Source organism: Eriocheir sinensis, chromosome 57 (genome assembly GCF_024679095.1).
Source record: "Eriocheir sinensis breed Jianghai 21 chromosome 57, ASM2467909v1, whole genome shotgun sequence".
NCBI lineage: Eukaryota > Metazoa > Arthropoda > Malacostraca > Decapoda > Varunidae > Eriocheir > Eriocheir sinensis.
Genome location: NC_066565.1, coordinates 11,153,960 through 11,165,814, shown reverse-complemented (window position 1 = coordinate 11,165,814; position 11,855 = coordinate 11,153,960). Strand labels below are relative to the sequence as shown.

Below are 11,855 nucleotides of genomic sequence, written 5' to 3'. Positions count from 1 at the left end.
ATCACCCACTCTCTTCCTGTTATTCATCAATGATCTTCTTTCCATAACAAACTGTCCTATCCACTCATACGCTGATGACTCCACTCTGCATTATTCAACTTCTTTCAACAGAAGACCCTCTCTACCGGAATTACAAGACTCCAGACTGGAGGCTGCAAAACGCTTAACCTCAGACCTTGCTATCATTTCCGATTAGGGTAAAAGGAACCTTGTGCCCTTCAGTGCCTCAAAAACCCAGTTTCGCCACCTATCAACTCGACACAATCATCCAAACACCTATCCCCTATTCTTCGACAACACCCAGCTGTCACCTTCTTCAACACTACATATCCTCGGTCTATCCTTAGCTCAAAATCTCAACTGGAAACTTCACATCTCCTCTCTTACTAAATCAGCTTCATTGAGACTGGGCGTTCTGTATTGTCTCCATCAGTTCTTCTCCCCCGTACAGATGCTTTCCACATACAGGGGCCTTGTCCGAACTCATATGGAGTATGCATCTCACGTGTGGGGGAGCTCCACTCACACAGCTCTTCTTGACCGAGAGGAGCCCAACGGAGAGAACAGTTTGACAGAATAAGCAGAAGGGTTTGAGGTAAGGAAGAGGTCTAGAATGTTGGACTGGTCTCCAAGACGGTCGGGAATACGTGTAGGGTGCTGGACCAACTGCTCTAGGTCGTTGAGGATACCAAAGTTGTAGGCTTGTTCACCAGGATGGTCAGTGAAAGAGGATGAAAGCCAAAGCTGGTGGTGAACATTGAAATCTCCTAGGATGGAGATTTCAGTGAAGGGAGAGTGGGTCAAGATGTGCTCCACTTTAGAGTTCAAATAGTCAAAGAATTTTACATAGTTAGTAGAGTTAGGTGAAAGATAAACAGCACATATATATTTAGTAATAGAATGACAATGAAGTCTTAGCCAGATGGTAGAAAATTCAGAAGGGTCAAGGTTGTGGGCACGAGAGCAAGTGATTTCGTTGCGCAAGTAGGCGCAACATCCAGCTTTGGATTGAAATTTAGGATAGAGATAGTAGGAGGGAACAGAGTAGAGATTGCTGTCTGCAGTTGAATAATGCAGAGTGGAGTCGTCAGCATATGAGTGGATAGGACAGTTTGTTATGGAAAGAAGATCACTGATGAATAACAGGAAGAGAGTGGGTGATAGGACAGACCCCTGAGGAACACCACTGTTAATAGGTTTAGGGGAAAAACAGTGACCATCTACCACAGCAGAAATAGTACGGCCGGAAAGGAAACTGGAAATAAAGGAACAGAGAGAAGGATATAATCCGAAAGATTCCAGTTTAGAAAGCAAATAGCTGTGTCAGACTCTATCGAAAGCTTTCGATATGTCTAGCGCAACTGAGAAAGTTTCAGCGAAACGGCTAAGAGAGGATGACTAAGAGTCAGTTAAGAGAGCAAGAAGATCGCCAGTACAACGCCCCTTGCGGAACCCATACTGGCGATCAGATAGAAGATCAGACGTGGAACGGCGCTTTTGAATCTTCCGGTGAAGGATTGATTCAAAAGTTTTAGATAGACATGAAAGTAAAGCTTTATAGCAGTAGTATGAGGAATTGAAACGGTCACCCTTCTTAGGCACAGGCTGTAAGTAGGCGTACTTCCAGTAGGAAGGAAAGGTAGATGTCGACAGGCAGAGGCGAAAGAGTTTGACCAGGCAGGGTGTCAGCACGAAAGCACAGTTTTCGAGGACAATAGGAGGCACGCCTGGTAAGTCGACAACTGACCGTATCTTAGCGCTTCGCTAACTGGTGGAGCGCCGACCTGAGTTGCGACAGAGGATGTTTGCAGCTTATATCGATCTCAAGAAGGCATTTGTCTCAGTAAATCGCATGGGACGCTGGGATCTCCTGCTACTCCATCGTATTTCTTCAAGGCCTGTTGGTTTGTTGACTGACCAGTATTCTGGAACTGAGAGTGTTGAGAAGTGTGTGTATCGGGGAAGGGGGTTGGGGGGGTGGGGGGGGGGCATGTCCAGCTTCCTTCCCGTGAACGCGGGAGTGAGGCAGGGTTGTGTCCTTGCCCCGTCACTTTTCAACACTTATATTGACTCGGTACTAGGAAGAGTTGAGGACCAGATGTAACGCCAGAATTTTCTTATTTACTGCACTCCAACACGGCCACAGCGTGAAACGAAACACACGAGAAATTAATCCAGACAAGGAAAGGTTTGCCGGTACCGGGGATCGAACCCGCGACCAGCAGGACGGGAGAGCCACGCCTTAGCCAGTCGGCCAAAGAGGTACCCCACTGGCAGAGTGAGTTATGGGAGGCTCGCCCTTCAGGCTTACTTGCCGCAAAAAACACAGCTCCCCATTCCTATGTAGAATAATTTATGTGTGTTGAGATTTCCCATTTTCTGTGAGCTTCGAAGAGCATGGGCCATCACTCAACCTGTTACCCACTCGGGGTGACACAATAGAACCATAGGAGAGGATACCACCGCTTTGCCACCAGTGTAACGCCAGAATTTTATAATTTACTACACTCCAACACGGCAACAGCGTGAAACGAAACACACGAGAAATTAATCCAGACCAGGAAAGGTTTGCCGGTGCCGGGAATCGAACCCGCGACCAGCGAGACGGGAGAGCCACGCTTAACCATTCGGCTAAAGAGGTACCTCCCTGTCAGAGGGAGTTATGGGAGGCTCGCCCATCAGACGTAGTCGCCGAGACATTGTGGAGCATGTATTTGCAATACCAAAGTCACTTATCTTGTTTTTGCTAATGATGCAGTAATCCTTGTGGGGTCGCTGAAAGGTTCTGATGATGGCTTTCCAGGCACTGCACGAGAAGGCGAAGCACTTGAGACTTCAGGTCTCCTAGGCCAAGACCAAGGTACAGGTCAGCTTGCTAGATGAAACAGTACAGTCTGTTCGTGCGTATGGCAAGGACACTGAGATTTGAAAAACTTCACATACCATGGTAGCGTGGATCAGAACTATGGTGGGTCTCGCCAGGAAGTCCTATGGCGGATTTGCTTGGCCCACGGTGTTATGGACTCCCTCAGCACGAGTATATGGCGATGTTGATACGTGATTTCGTGTATAAAGACAAAGTTCCGGATCTTCAAACCGCTTGTGCTTCCTGTTTTACTCTATGGCTGTGAGACAATGGACACTAAATAGGGATTTGGAGAGGCGGATCAATGCCTTTGGTAAAAGTGTCTACCTACTCACCCTTTTTCGTGGCGACCATTTTTTGTTGTGCATGTCCACTTTTTGCGGCGGCCACTGACCACTAAAAAGTGTCTCGTGTGAACCCAGCCTTAAATACGTTACCTTTTCGATTTTTTTTTTTTTTTTAGTAATCATGGACAAGTTTGTGATCCGAGCCCGATCTCTGCCTGGCTCAATTGTCAGTTATGAATTTTATGCTGCAGTGTTACCACCCTCTAATGGCGGCAGCGTCAGCTCCTTTTCGTGTAACTAACAAGACCTTTGCTAAAAGGAGGTGCTTCGCGCCCCCTCGTCCCCCCACCATCCTAACGGGGGGGGGGAGGCTCTGCCTCACTTCGACCCCCTCCCCCACCCGGCGGGGTCCTCCCCCAGCAACAAGAGGAGGAGGAGGAAAGAGGTCTTGCGAGACAGCGCAGCATGCCGCCCTGGCCACGGCACCTTACTGACGCCCCATACCCCTCCCATCCAAAAACTTATCTAACCTCTTCTTGAATATATCTATCGTGTTGGCGCTCACCACATGACTACTAAGTCTATTACACTCATCCACCACTCTGTTGGTAAACCAATTCTTGTTTATGTCTTTGTTGAACCTGAACTTATCCAACTTAAACCCATTGCTACGTGTCCTACCCGGCTCACTTTTAATCAAAACCTTATTGCTTATGTTCCTCTTGTAACTCCCTTATTTATGGACCAATTTATTTTATTCAAAAAGCTAATTATCAGGAAGGATAGGAGATTAATGATCACTATCGTTTGTTTTCATACAAGAGTAAAAAATATTTTCTAAATATCGATGATAAAATATTAAAAAAATGATAAATATTTGTCAAAAATCTAAATCAGCTTCAAACAATAGTTAGAATAGCGAACATAACTCCATTTGCATACTTTCATAAACTGAATAAAAAAGGTAGACTTATATAAATGCCTAAAATATGAAGTTAAGATTACTTTTTTTTCTTTACCATGTCCTATATACCAAAAGAAAGAGCAAAAATAAAGATATTTATGAGCAAATAATTAAGTTATTACTTATTTGAAATTATTACTTAAAGAACGTCTGAAATAGGTGTTTCTTGTAATTATTATTTAAAAAAAAAAATATTATTATAAGTTTTAATGATCGTATGATCGGAATGAAATGATCGGAACATCAGTACATATATTAATAACAGCAGTACATATATATATATATATATATATATATATATATATATATATATATATATATATATATATATATATATATATATATATATATATATATATATATATATATATATATATATATATATATATATATATATATATATATATATGCAGCGTCTTCAGCAAATCTTGGTCAGTGGTTCAGATTGTGGCTCGTGAAAGAAACAGGTAAACTTAGGGCCAATGAGTGTTAGCGTGACGTCACCATTTCCTGGACATCTCCTTCACTGCTCCTTCTTGCATTAAATTTAAGACAGTCAGAACACACAAGCAAAAATAGATAAATGAACAGATGTGATCACTATCACTTTACTACATATCTTGTACTGGTTTAGGTGTGGAGTACGTACATTTTAAGGGAAATTCAAATGAAGTGCGGCTGAACCGCTGATGTGTGTGTGCCTCGGATGGTGGCTACATCAATTTTTTTTTTTCACTTGCCCGTTAAATGTAACACTTCTGCCCACAGATCGTGATGCTCACGAGCCTTCCACGAATGTCCAACAACCCAAACATCCGTGAAATGATCCATGGGCTGCCCTATGTAAAGATTAACAAGACAGTATTCGAAATAGGTAAAGATGGAGTTGGAGGTTTTACTATCGGTGAAATAGGGCTGCCCCCCTTAGCGAAGGAACTGTATAATGTGCCAGCTGTTAAGGAGCTGTATGAAAAAAGGAAAGACTTTGACCTCATCGTTATCGACCACTTATTTAACGAGGTGAGTGTTGAGTTAAGAAAAAAAAATACTGAACAAACAATATGAAGAAAATGTAAGATTAAGAAGTGAATGATGTGTGTGGGAGAGAACAAAAAACAATAGTGGTCTGTGACATAAGCATAGTCTGCTTCAATGAGTTATTACAGGCGGCCATGTCTCTTCTTTTTTCCTCTTGGTTTTGATTTGCTCTGTGGCAGCCAGTCACCGCGCAGGACTCATCACTTTGCTTCCGCCTTGGCCGCTGGCGTCGAGACTCTCCGCAATGTTCTTAGTTTTCTAATAATATCTGGACTACTACAAGGCCTACCTGTATTTTCTTAGAATCATTGCCATCTTTGAGTCATTATCTATAATATGCATTCTATGACACGAGATGACAAATTATTTTTTCTCGTAGATATCATGTGATGAATGAAGATATTTTTTTATACGATAAAAACAAGTTCAAATTTCTATCTATATTCAAGTTCACATTGTACTTATTGCTATTTTTGGGGTCTCATCATAATCCTTAATACTTCAGGCACTATACATATTCAATGGTGATATTTCGTCAAGCTAATATTTCATGGTGATGTTGAGGTGCAAAAATATTTTTTTCATTCATCCCATAGCATTGCGAGGCAGCGTGAGCGCAGACCGAGCTTCTTGGGCCAGGGCAAAGTAAACTTTTCCAGGGCGGTAATTGACTGCTACGTGGCCAGTCAAAATTGAAGAGCATGAGGGAGTGTGGCCGCCTGTAATATTTTGCTCAAACAGACTGCAGTGCACTCCAACAAATCAGCAAAAACTAACCATAAGGTGAATGACATGTATATTGATCCATGGTACGAGATTACACAAGGATACCAAACATGATGCACAAACGATAAAACCTAGCTGATAATTTTATGAGGTCAACATAGAGCAGATCACATGTGATAAGGGAGATACCCACGAGTGATTCCATTGGCACTTTGTATTTTTGTGTTCTTGCATTAACAATAACAAGACGCCACCAGCCAGACGCAGCCTCAACAGCCGCCGTTTCATCTTCAGCTCGCGTACCCCTTCGTGCACGAGGTTCCGTTCATCACCGTCGCCACTCCCGGGATGGATCCCCGCCAGAGTGCCGTCCTGGGCAACGTACTCAACCCGGCCTACGTCCCGAACATTGTGGCTGCCTTGCCCTTGCCCATGGCCATGTGGCACCGGCTAAAAAACACTGTCATGCATGTAGTCGTATCTTTTTACTGGAGGAACTGGGCCGTTGTTCCGTTGGTGCAAATGGAGGTAACTAACCGCAGTTCCAGTCAGCTTAACTATTTGTCTACCTGTCCATCAGTTCACCAGGCCTGTGTGTCTATCTGTCTGAATGCTGCTTGCTTATCTGCCAATCTGTCATGAAGGTTCAACGCGAGGTAGTCTATTTTGTCTTTTTTATGCTCTACCTCAACATAAATGTAAACCGAAAAAGGAATAAAACAATAAAAGGGGATAAGCTATTGGGTCTTCCTCTCCAGATCTCAGCCCAGTTCCCGGATCTGCCGCCGCTGCTGGAGATCGAAAAGAACCAAAGTCTGTCATTGCTGAACACTCACTTCAGCATTTCCACCACGGTGCCTCTGCTGCCCTCACAGGTGGAGGTGGGCGCCATGCACTGCCGCCCGGCAAAACCCTTGCCGGAGGTAGGCCACAATAGTTTGTTTTTATTGCCGCCGTTTACCTGCACTGTGACCAGCATATTTGTTCTAAAGGCAACCAACGCCCAGCTTCCCTCGCCCTCCATGGATGTGAAGCGTCTCACACACACACTCTCTCTCTCTCTCTCTCTCTCTCTCTCTCTCTCTCTCTCTCTCTCTCTCTCTCTCTCTCTCTCTCTCTCTCTCTCTCTCTCTCTCTCTCTCTCTCTCTCTCTCTCTCTCTCTCTCTCTCTCTCTCACACACTCCAGGACCTAGAGTCATGGATTTCAGACGCGGGCGCAGAGGGCGTCATCTACTTCAGTCTGGGCTCCGTCGTTCAAGCTGAAACCATGCCGCAGGAGTACCTCCAAGCTTTCCTTGAAGCCTTCCGCAGACTGCCGCAGCGCGTCCTCTGGAAGTACGAAGGAAAGGTGGAGGGTGCGTCTGGTAACGTTAGGGTCAGCAGTTGGTTTCCACAGCAGGACATCCTCGGTGAGTACTGTGATAGCGCACGGCGCCACGATATGACGCTTTGTCATTAGGAGTCTCATGCATGATGTGTTGCGTTACGGAGGGCTGATTGCTTAACACGCAAACTCAGATGGAACTAAGGTCAGTCACTGCTGAGCGCTTCTGCTGCCCTAGCAGGTGAAGATGGACCTTAGCAGGCAGTGAGCTACAAAGCGCAGAAGTGTATGCGAATTTACGTAGGGAAGGGTTGAGAAAGAAACCTGACTAGACCAAAAACAAAAGATGAACGAGCAGGCGACCGAGTGCGGCTCACCTGTCTGTATAGATCTGTGTTTTAACATAACAAACCGTTGTCCAACAGCTCATGACAACGTGAAAGTGTTCATCTCTCACGGCGGCCTGAACAGCATGCAGGAGTCCATCTTCCACGCCACACCCCTCCTTGTCCTCCCCGTCTTCACTGACCAACCAACGCAAGCCGTGTTTGTGGAAAGCTCGGGTCTGGGTCACATGCTGGAGTGGGAGGAACTTACTGCCGATAGGATTGTCAACGCCCTCACTGATATTATAAACGAACCAAAGTTAGTTTTCAATGTTTTAGTTCACCACGCAAGAACTCATGAATATCTTTCAGCCCTTTTTTTTGTATTAAAGAAAACGGCTAATGAATAACAAAGAGAGTGCAAAAAAAAGCCCGCTACTCGCCGCTCCCATAAAAGACAAAAGTAAAGAGTAGCCAAAAGAGAGGTCAATTCCGGGTGGAGAGGTGTCTTGATACACTCTTCTTGCAAGAGGTCAAGTCATAGGCAAGAGGAAATACAGACGAAGGAAGGCTGTTCCAGAGTTTACCAGTGAAGAGAATGAAAGAATGGAGATGCTGGTTAACTCTTGCATAAGGGGTTTGGGAAGTATAGGGATGAGTATGAGTAGAAAGTAGTGTGCAGCGGGGCCGCGGGAGCGGGGGAGGCATGCAGTTAGCAAGTTCAGAGGAGCAGTCAGCATGAAAATATCGATAGAATATAGAAAGAGAGGCAACATGGCGGGAGATTTTAAGAGGAGGAGGACAGCAGCTGAGACGAAGAGCCTTATACGCCACTCTATCCAGAAGAGCTGTGTGAGTAGAGTCCCCTACACGTGAGATGCATACTCCATACGAGGGCGGACAAGGCCCCTATGAATGGAAAGCGTCTGTGCGGGGGAGAAGAACTGGCGGAGACGATACAGAACGCCCAACCTCGAGGAAGCTGATTTAGTGAAAGAGGTGTGAAGTTTCCAGTTGAGATTTTGAGCTAAGGATAGACCGATGATATCTAGTGTTGAAGAAGGTGACAGCTGAGTGTTATCAAAGAATAGGGAATAGGTGTTTGGAAGATTGTGTCGAGATGATACGTGGATAAATTGGGTTTTTGAGGCACTGAAGGACACATGGAATTCCTTTCACCCCAATCGGAAATGATAGCAAGGTCTGAGATTATGCGTTCTGCAGCCTCCAGTCTGGAGTTTGGAATTCCTGTTGAGAAGGTTTTCTGTTGAAAGAAGTTGAATTATGCAGAGTGGAGTCGTCAGCATATGAGTGGAAAGGACAGTTTGTTATGGAAAAAAGATCATTGATGAATAATAGAGAGAGTGGGTGATGGAACAGAGCCCAGTGGAACACCACTGTTGATCGATTTAGAGGAAGAAGAGTGACCGACTACCACTGCGGAAATAAAACGGCCGGCAAGGAAGCTGGAGATTAAGCAACGGAGAGAAGGATAGAAACCGTAAGAGGGCAGTTTAGAAAGCAATGACTTGTGCCAGACTCTATCGAAAGCTTTCGATATGCCTAGCGCAACAGAGAAAGTTTCACCGAAACGGCTAAGAGAGGATGCCCAAGAGTTAGTTAAGAGAGAAAGAAGATATCCAGTAGAACGCCATTTGCAGAACCCATACTGGCGATTAGATAGGTCAGAAGTGGATAGGTGCTTTTGAATCTTCCGGTTAAAGATTGATTCAAAAGCTTTAGATAGACAGGAAATTAAAGCTATAGGAAGGACGTTTGAGGTGTTAGAGCGGTCACCCTCCTTAGGCACAGGCTGTATGAAGGCGTACTTCCAGCAGGAAGGAAAGGTAGATGTTGAGAGGCAGAGACGAAAAGGTTTGCTAAGGCAGGGTGTCAGCACGGAGGCACAGTTTTTAAGGACAATACGAGGCACTCTATCAGGTCCATAAGCCCTCTGAGGGTTGAGGCCAGAGAGGGCATAAGAAACATCGTTCTTAAGGATCTTAATAACAGACATGATGGAGTCAGAAGGGGGATGAGTAGAGGAATATGCCCAGAATCGTCCAGAGTTGAGTTTTTACAGAAGGTTTGAGAGAAGAGTTCAGCCTTAGAGATACATGAGACGGCGGTGCTGCCGACAGGGTAAAGGAGAGGAGGGAACGATGTAGAAGTGAAATTAGAGATGTTTTTGGCTAGGTGCCAGAAATCCCGGGAAGCATTAGAAAAAAAAGCAAGGTTTTGACATTTTCTATCAATGAAAGAAGTTTTAGTAAGTCGAAGAATTGATTTGGCACGATTCCGGGCGGAAATATAAAGATTATGGTTAGCAGGAGTCCAAAGGCTCTGGTACCTTTTGTGAGCTGCCTCTCTATCTTTGACAGCACGAGAACAAGTGTGATTAAACCAGGGCTTTTTAGCATGAGGAATAGAGAAAGTACGTGGAATGTATGTCTCCATTCCAGAGACAATCACCTCTGTGATGCGCTTGGTACACACAGAGGGGTCTCTATCCTGGAAGCAGTTATCATTCCAAGGGAAATAGGAAAAGTACATCCTCAGGTCGTCCCACCGGGCTGAAGCAAAATGACAGAAGCATCGCCTCTTCGGAGAGTCAAGAGAGTGTACAGGAGCGATAGGACAGGATATATAAATAAGGTTGTGATCGGAGGAGCCCAAAGGAGAGAACTATTTGACAGAGTAAACAGAAGGGTTTGAGGTAAGGAAGAGGTCTAGTATGTTGGGTCTGTCTCCAAGACGGTCGGGAATACGTTTAGGGTGCTGAACCAACTGCTTTAGATCGTTGAGGATAGCAAAGTTGTAGACTTGTTAACAAGGCTGGTCAGTGAAAGAGGATGAAAGCCAAAGCTGGTGGTGACCATTGAAATCTCCTAGGATGGAAATTTCAGCGAAGGGAGAGTGGGTCAAGATGTGCTCTACTTTACAGTTCAAGTAGTCAAAAAAATTTACATAGTTAGTAGAGTTAGGTGAGAGATAAACAGCACAGATATATTTAGTAATATGACAATGGAGTCTTAGCCAGATGGTGGAAAATTCTGAAGAGTCAAGGTCGTGGGCACGTAGGCGCAACATCCAGCTTAAGATTGAAATTTAGGATAGAGATAGTAGGAGGGAACAGAGTAGAGATTGCTGACAGGAGCCTCATAAACCTGTGTTTTGGTGAGGAAGAGAAGGTGAGGTTTAGAGGAGGAGAGATGGTGATCCACAGAATAAAAATTAGAACGAAGACCGCGAATGTTACAGAAATTGATAAGAAAAAGGTTCGAGGAGTTATCAAGACACCTCTTAAGTCGGTAGCCAGATAGGGGAGCCCTTCCTGGGGGAGTTTGTGTTCCCCCCCCAGGCGCCATTTTGAGCATTTAATTTTGGGAAAAGTGTGTATGTTGTTTGAATGTAGTGTGGTGTGGAAAGAGAGAGCATCTGTCTTTAGAGGGCATGCTGAACTACTCTCTGGTGTTGATGAGACAATAGGGAAACGGTTAGTGAGGACATGGGAAGGGTCTTTGGAGGGCTTTAGCACCCTCCTCGCTTTTCATATATACCTCACCGGGAGTGGCTTACGCCCGTTTTGGTTGGTGTCTTTCTACCTACTCCTCCTATTTGGTAGACTTGGTAACTGGAGGACATTTTAAGACGACTGGAATATCGTGATCCAGAATCCGCGACGAACTTGTGTAACTGTGTTTCCTTGTGTTTGTCCAGGTACAAAGAGGCCGTGTCGGTGATGTCGGCGTCCTTAAGGGATCAGCTGACTACGCCGCAGGAGCGCGCCGTCTTCTGGACGGAATACGTGATCCGCCACCGAGGGGCGCCGCAGCTGAGGTGCCCGGCCACCCAGCTGTCCTGGGTGGAGTTCCTGCTGCTGGACGTGGTGGGCCTCCTGCTGATGGCCCTACTGCTGCTGCTGCTGCTCCTGCGTCGCTTCTCTTGGGCAGTGTTTGCCTTAGTCTTTACTGACCGTGTCAAGAAAAAGAAGGAGTGACGCGAGACAAAGTGAAACTTGTTTGTAAGTGATGGTTTATAACAACCGCATGTTGTATAGATACAGAACGGGAAAGACCAATGAACTACCTTGATTTATCGTACTTTTCACACTGTAACTTTGTATGTGAACCTGTTGTTAACCACCGCTGTCAGTTGATAAGCATCCATAGGTTTATTTCGTTACACTTGTGTGTCAACATTGACGGATGTCCGTGTTGTGCTATTTTCCTTAGGAATAAATTATTCCCAGGTTTTGTAATGAGTAAAATGTCTTTCATTGGAGACTATAGCAACTGTATTTAAACAGAGACCCGTTGTATG

General features: G+C 45.0%; 1 protein-coding gene across 1 annotated transcript; it reads left to right on the top strand.

Moving 5' to 3' along the window:
* Positions 1 to 4,793: 4,793 nt before the first annotated feature.
* Positions 4,794 to 11,855, top strand: LOC126984892 (UDP-glycosyltransferase UGT5-like). The gene is made up of 6 exons (XM_050839191.1): positions 4,794 to 5,137; positions 6,176 to 6,409; positions 6,640 to 6,804; positions 7,069 to 7,291; positions 7,632 to 7,851; positions 11,253 to 11,855. The coding sequence occupies exons 1-6, from the start codon at positions 4,892 to 4,894 to the stop codon at positions 11,530 to 11,532; spliced, it is 1,368 nt and encodes a 455-aa protein (XP_050695148.1). The 5' UTR covers positions 4,794 to 4,891; the 3' UTR covers positions 11,533 to 11,855.

What these genes read in the sequence shown, in the direction of transcription:
- LOC126984892 (XM_050839191.1), top strand. Translation starts at nt 4,892, where the DNA reads ATGCTCACGAGCCTTCCACGAATGTCCAACAACCCAAACATCCGTGAA. An exon ending in TCCACAGCAGGACATCCTCG is followed by an intron (nt 7,292 to 7,631) that starts GTGAGTACTGTG and finishes GTTGTCCAACAG; the next exon opens with CTCATGACAACGTGAAAGTG. An exon ending in GATATTATAAACGAACCAAA is followed by an intron (nt 7,852 to 11,252) that starts GTTAGTTTTCAA and finishes GTGTTTGTCCAG; the next exon opens with GTACAAAGAGGCCGTGTCGG.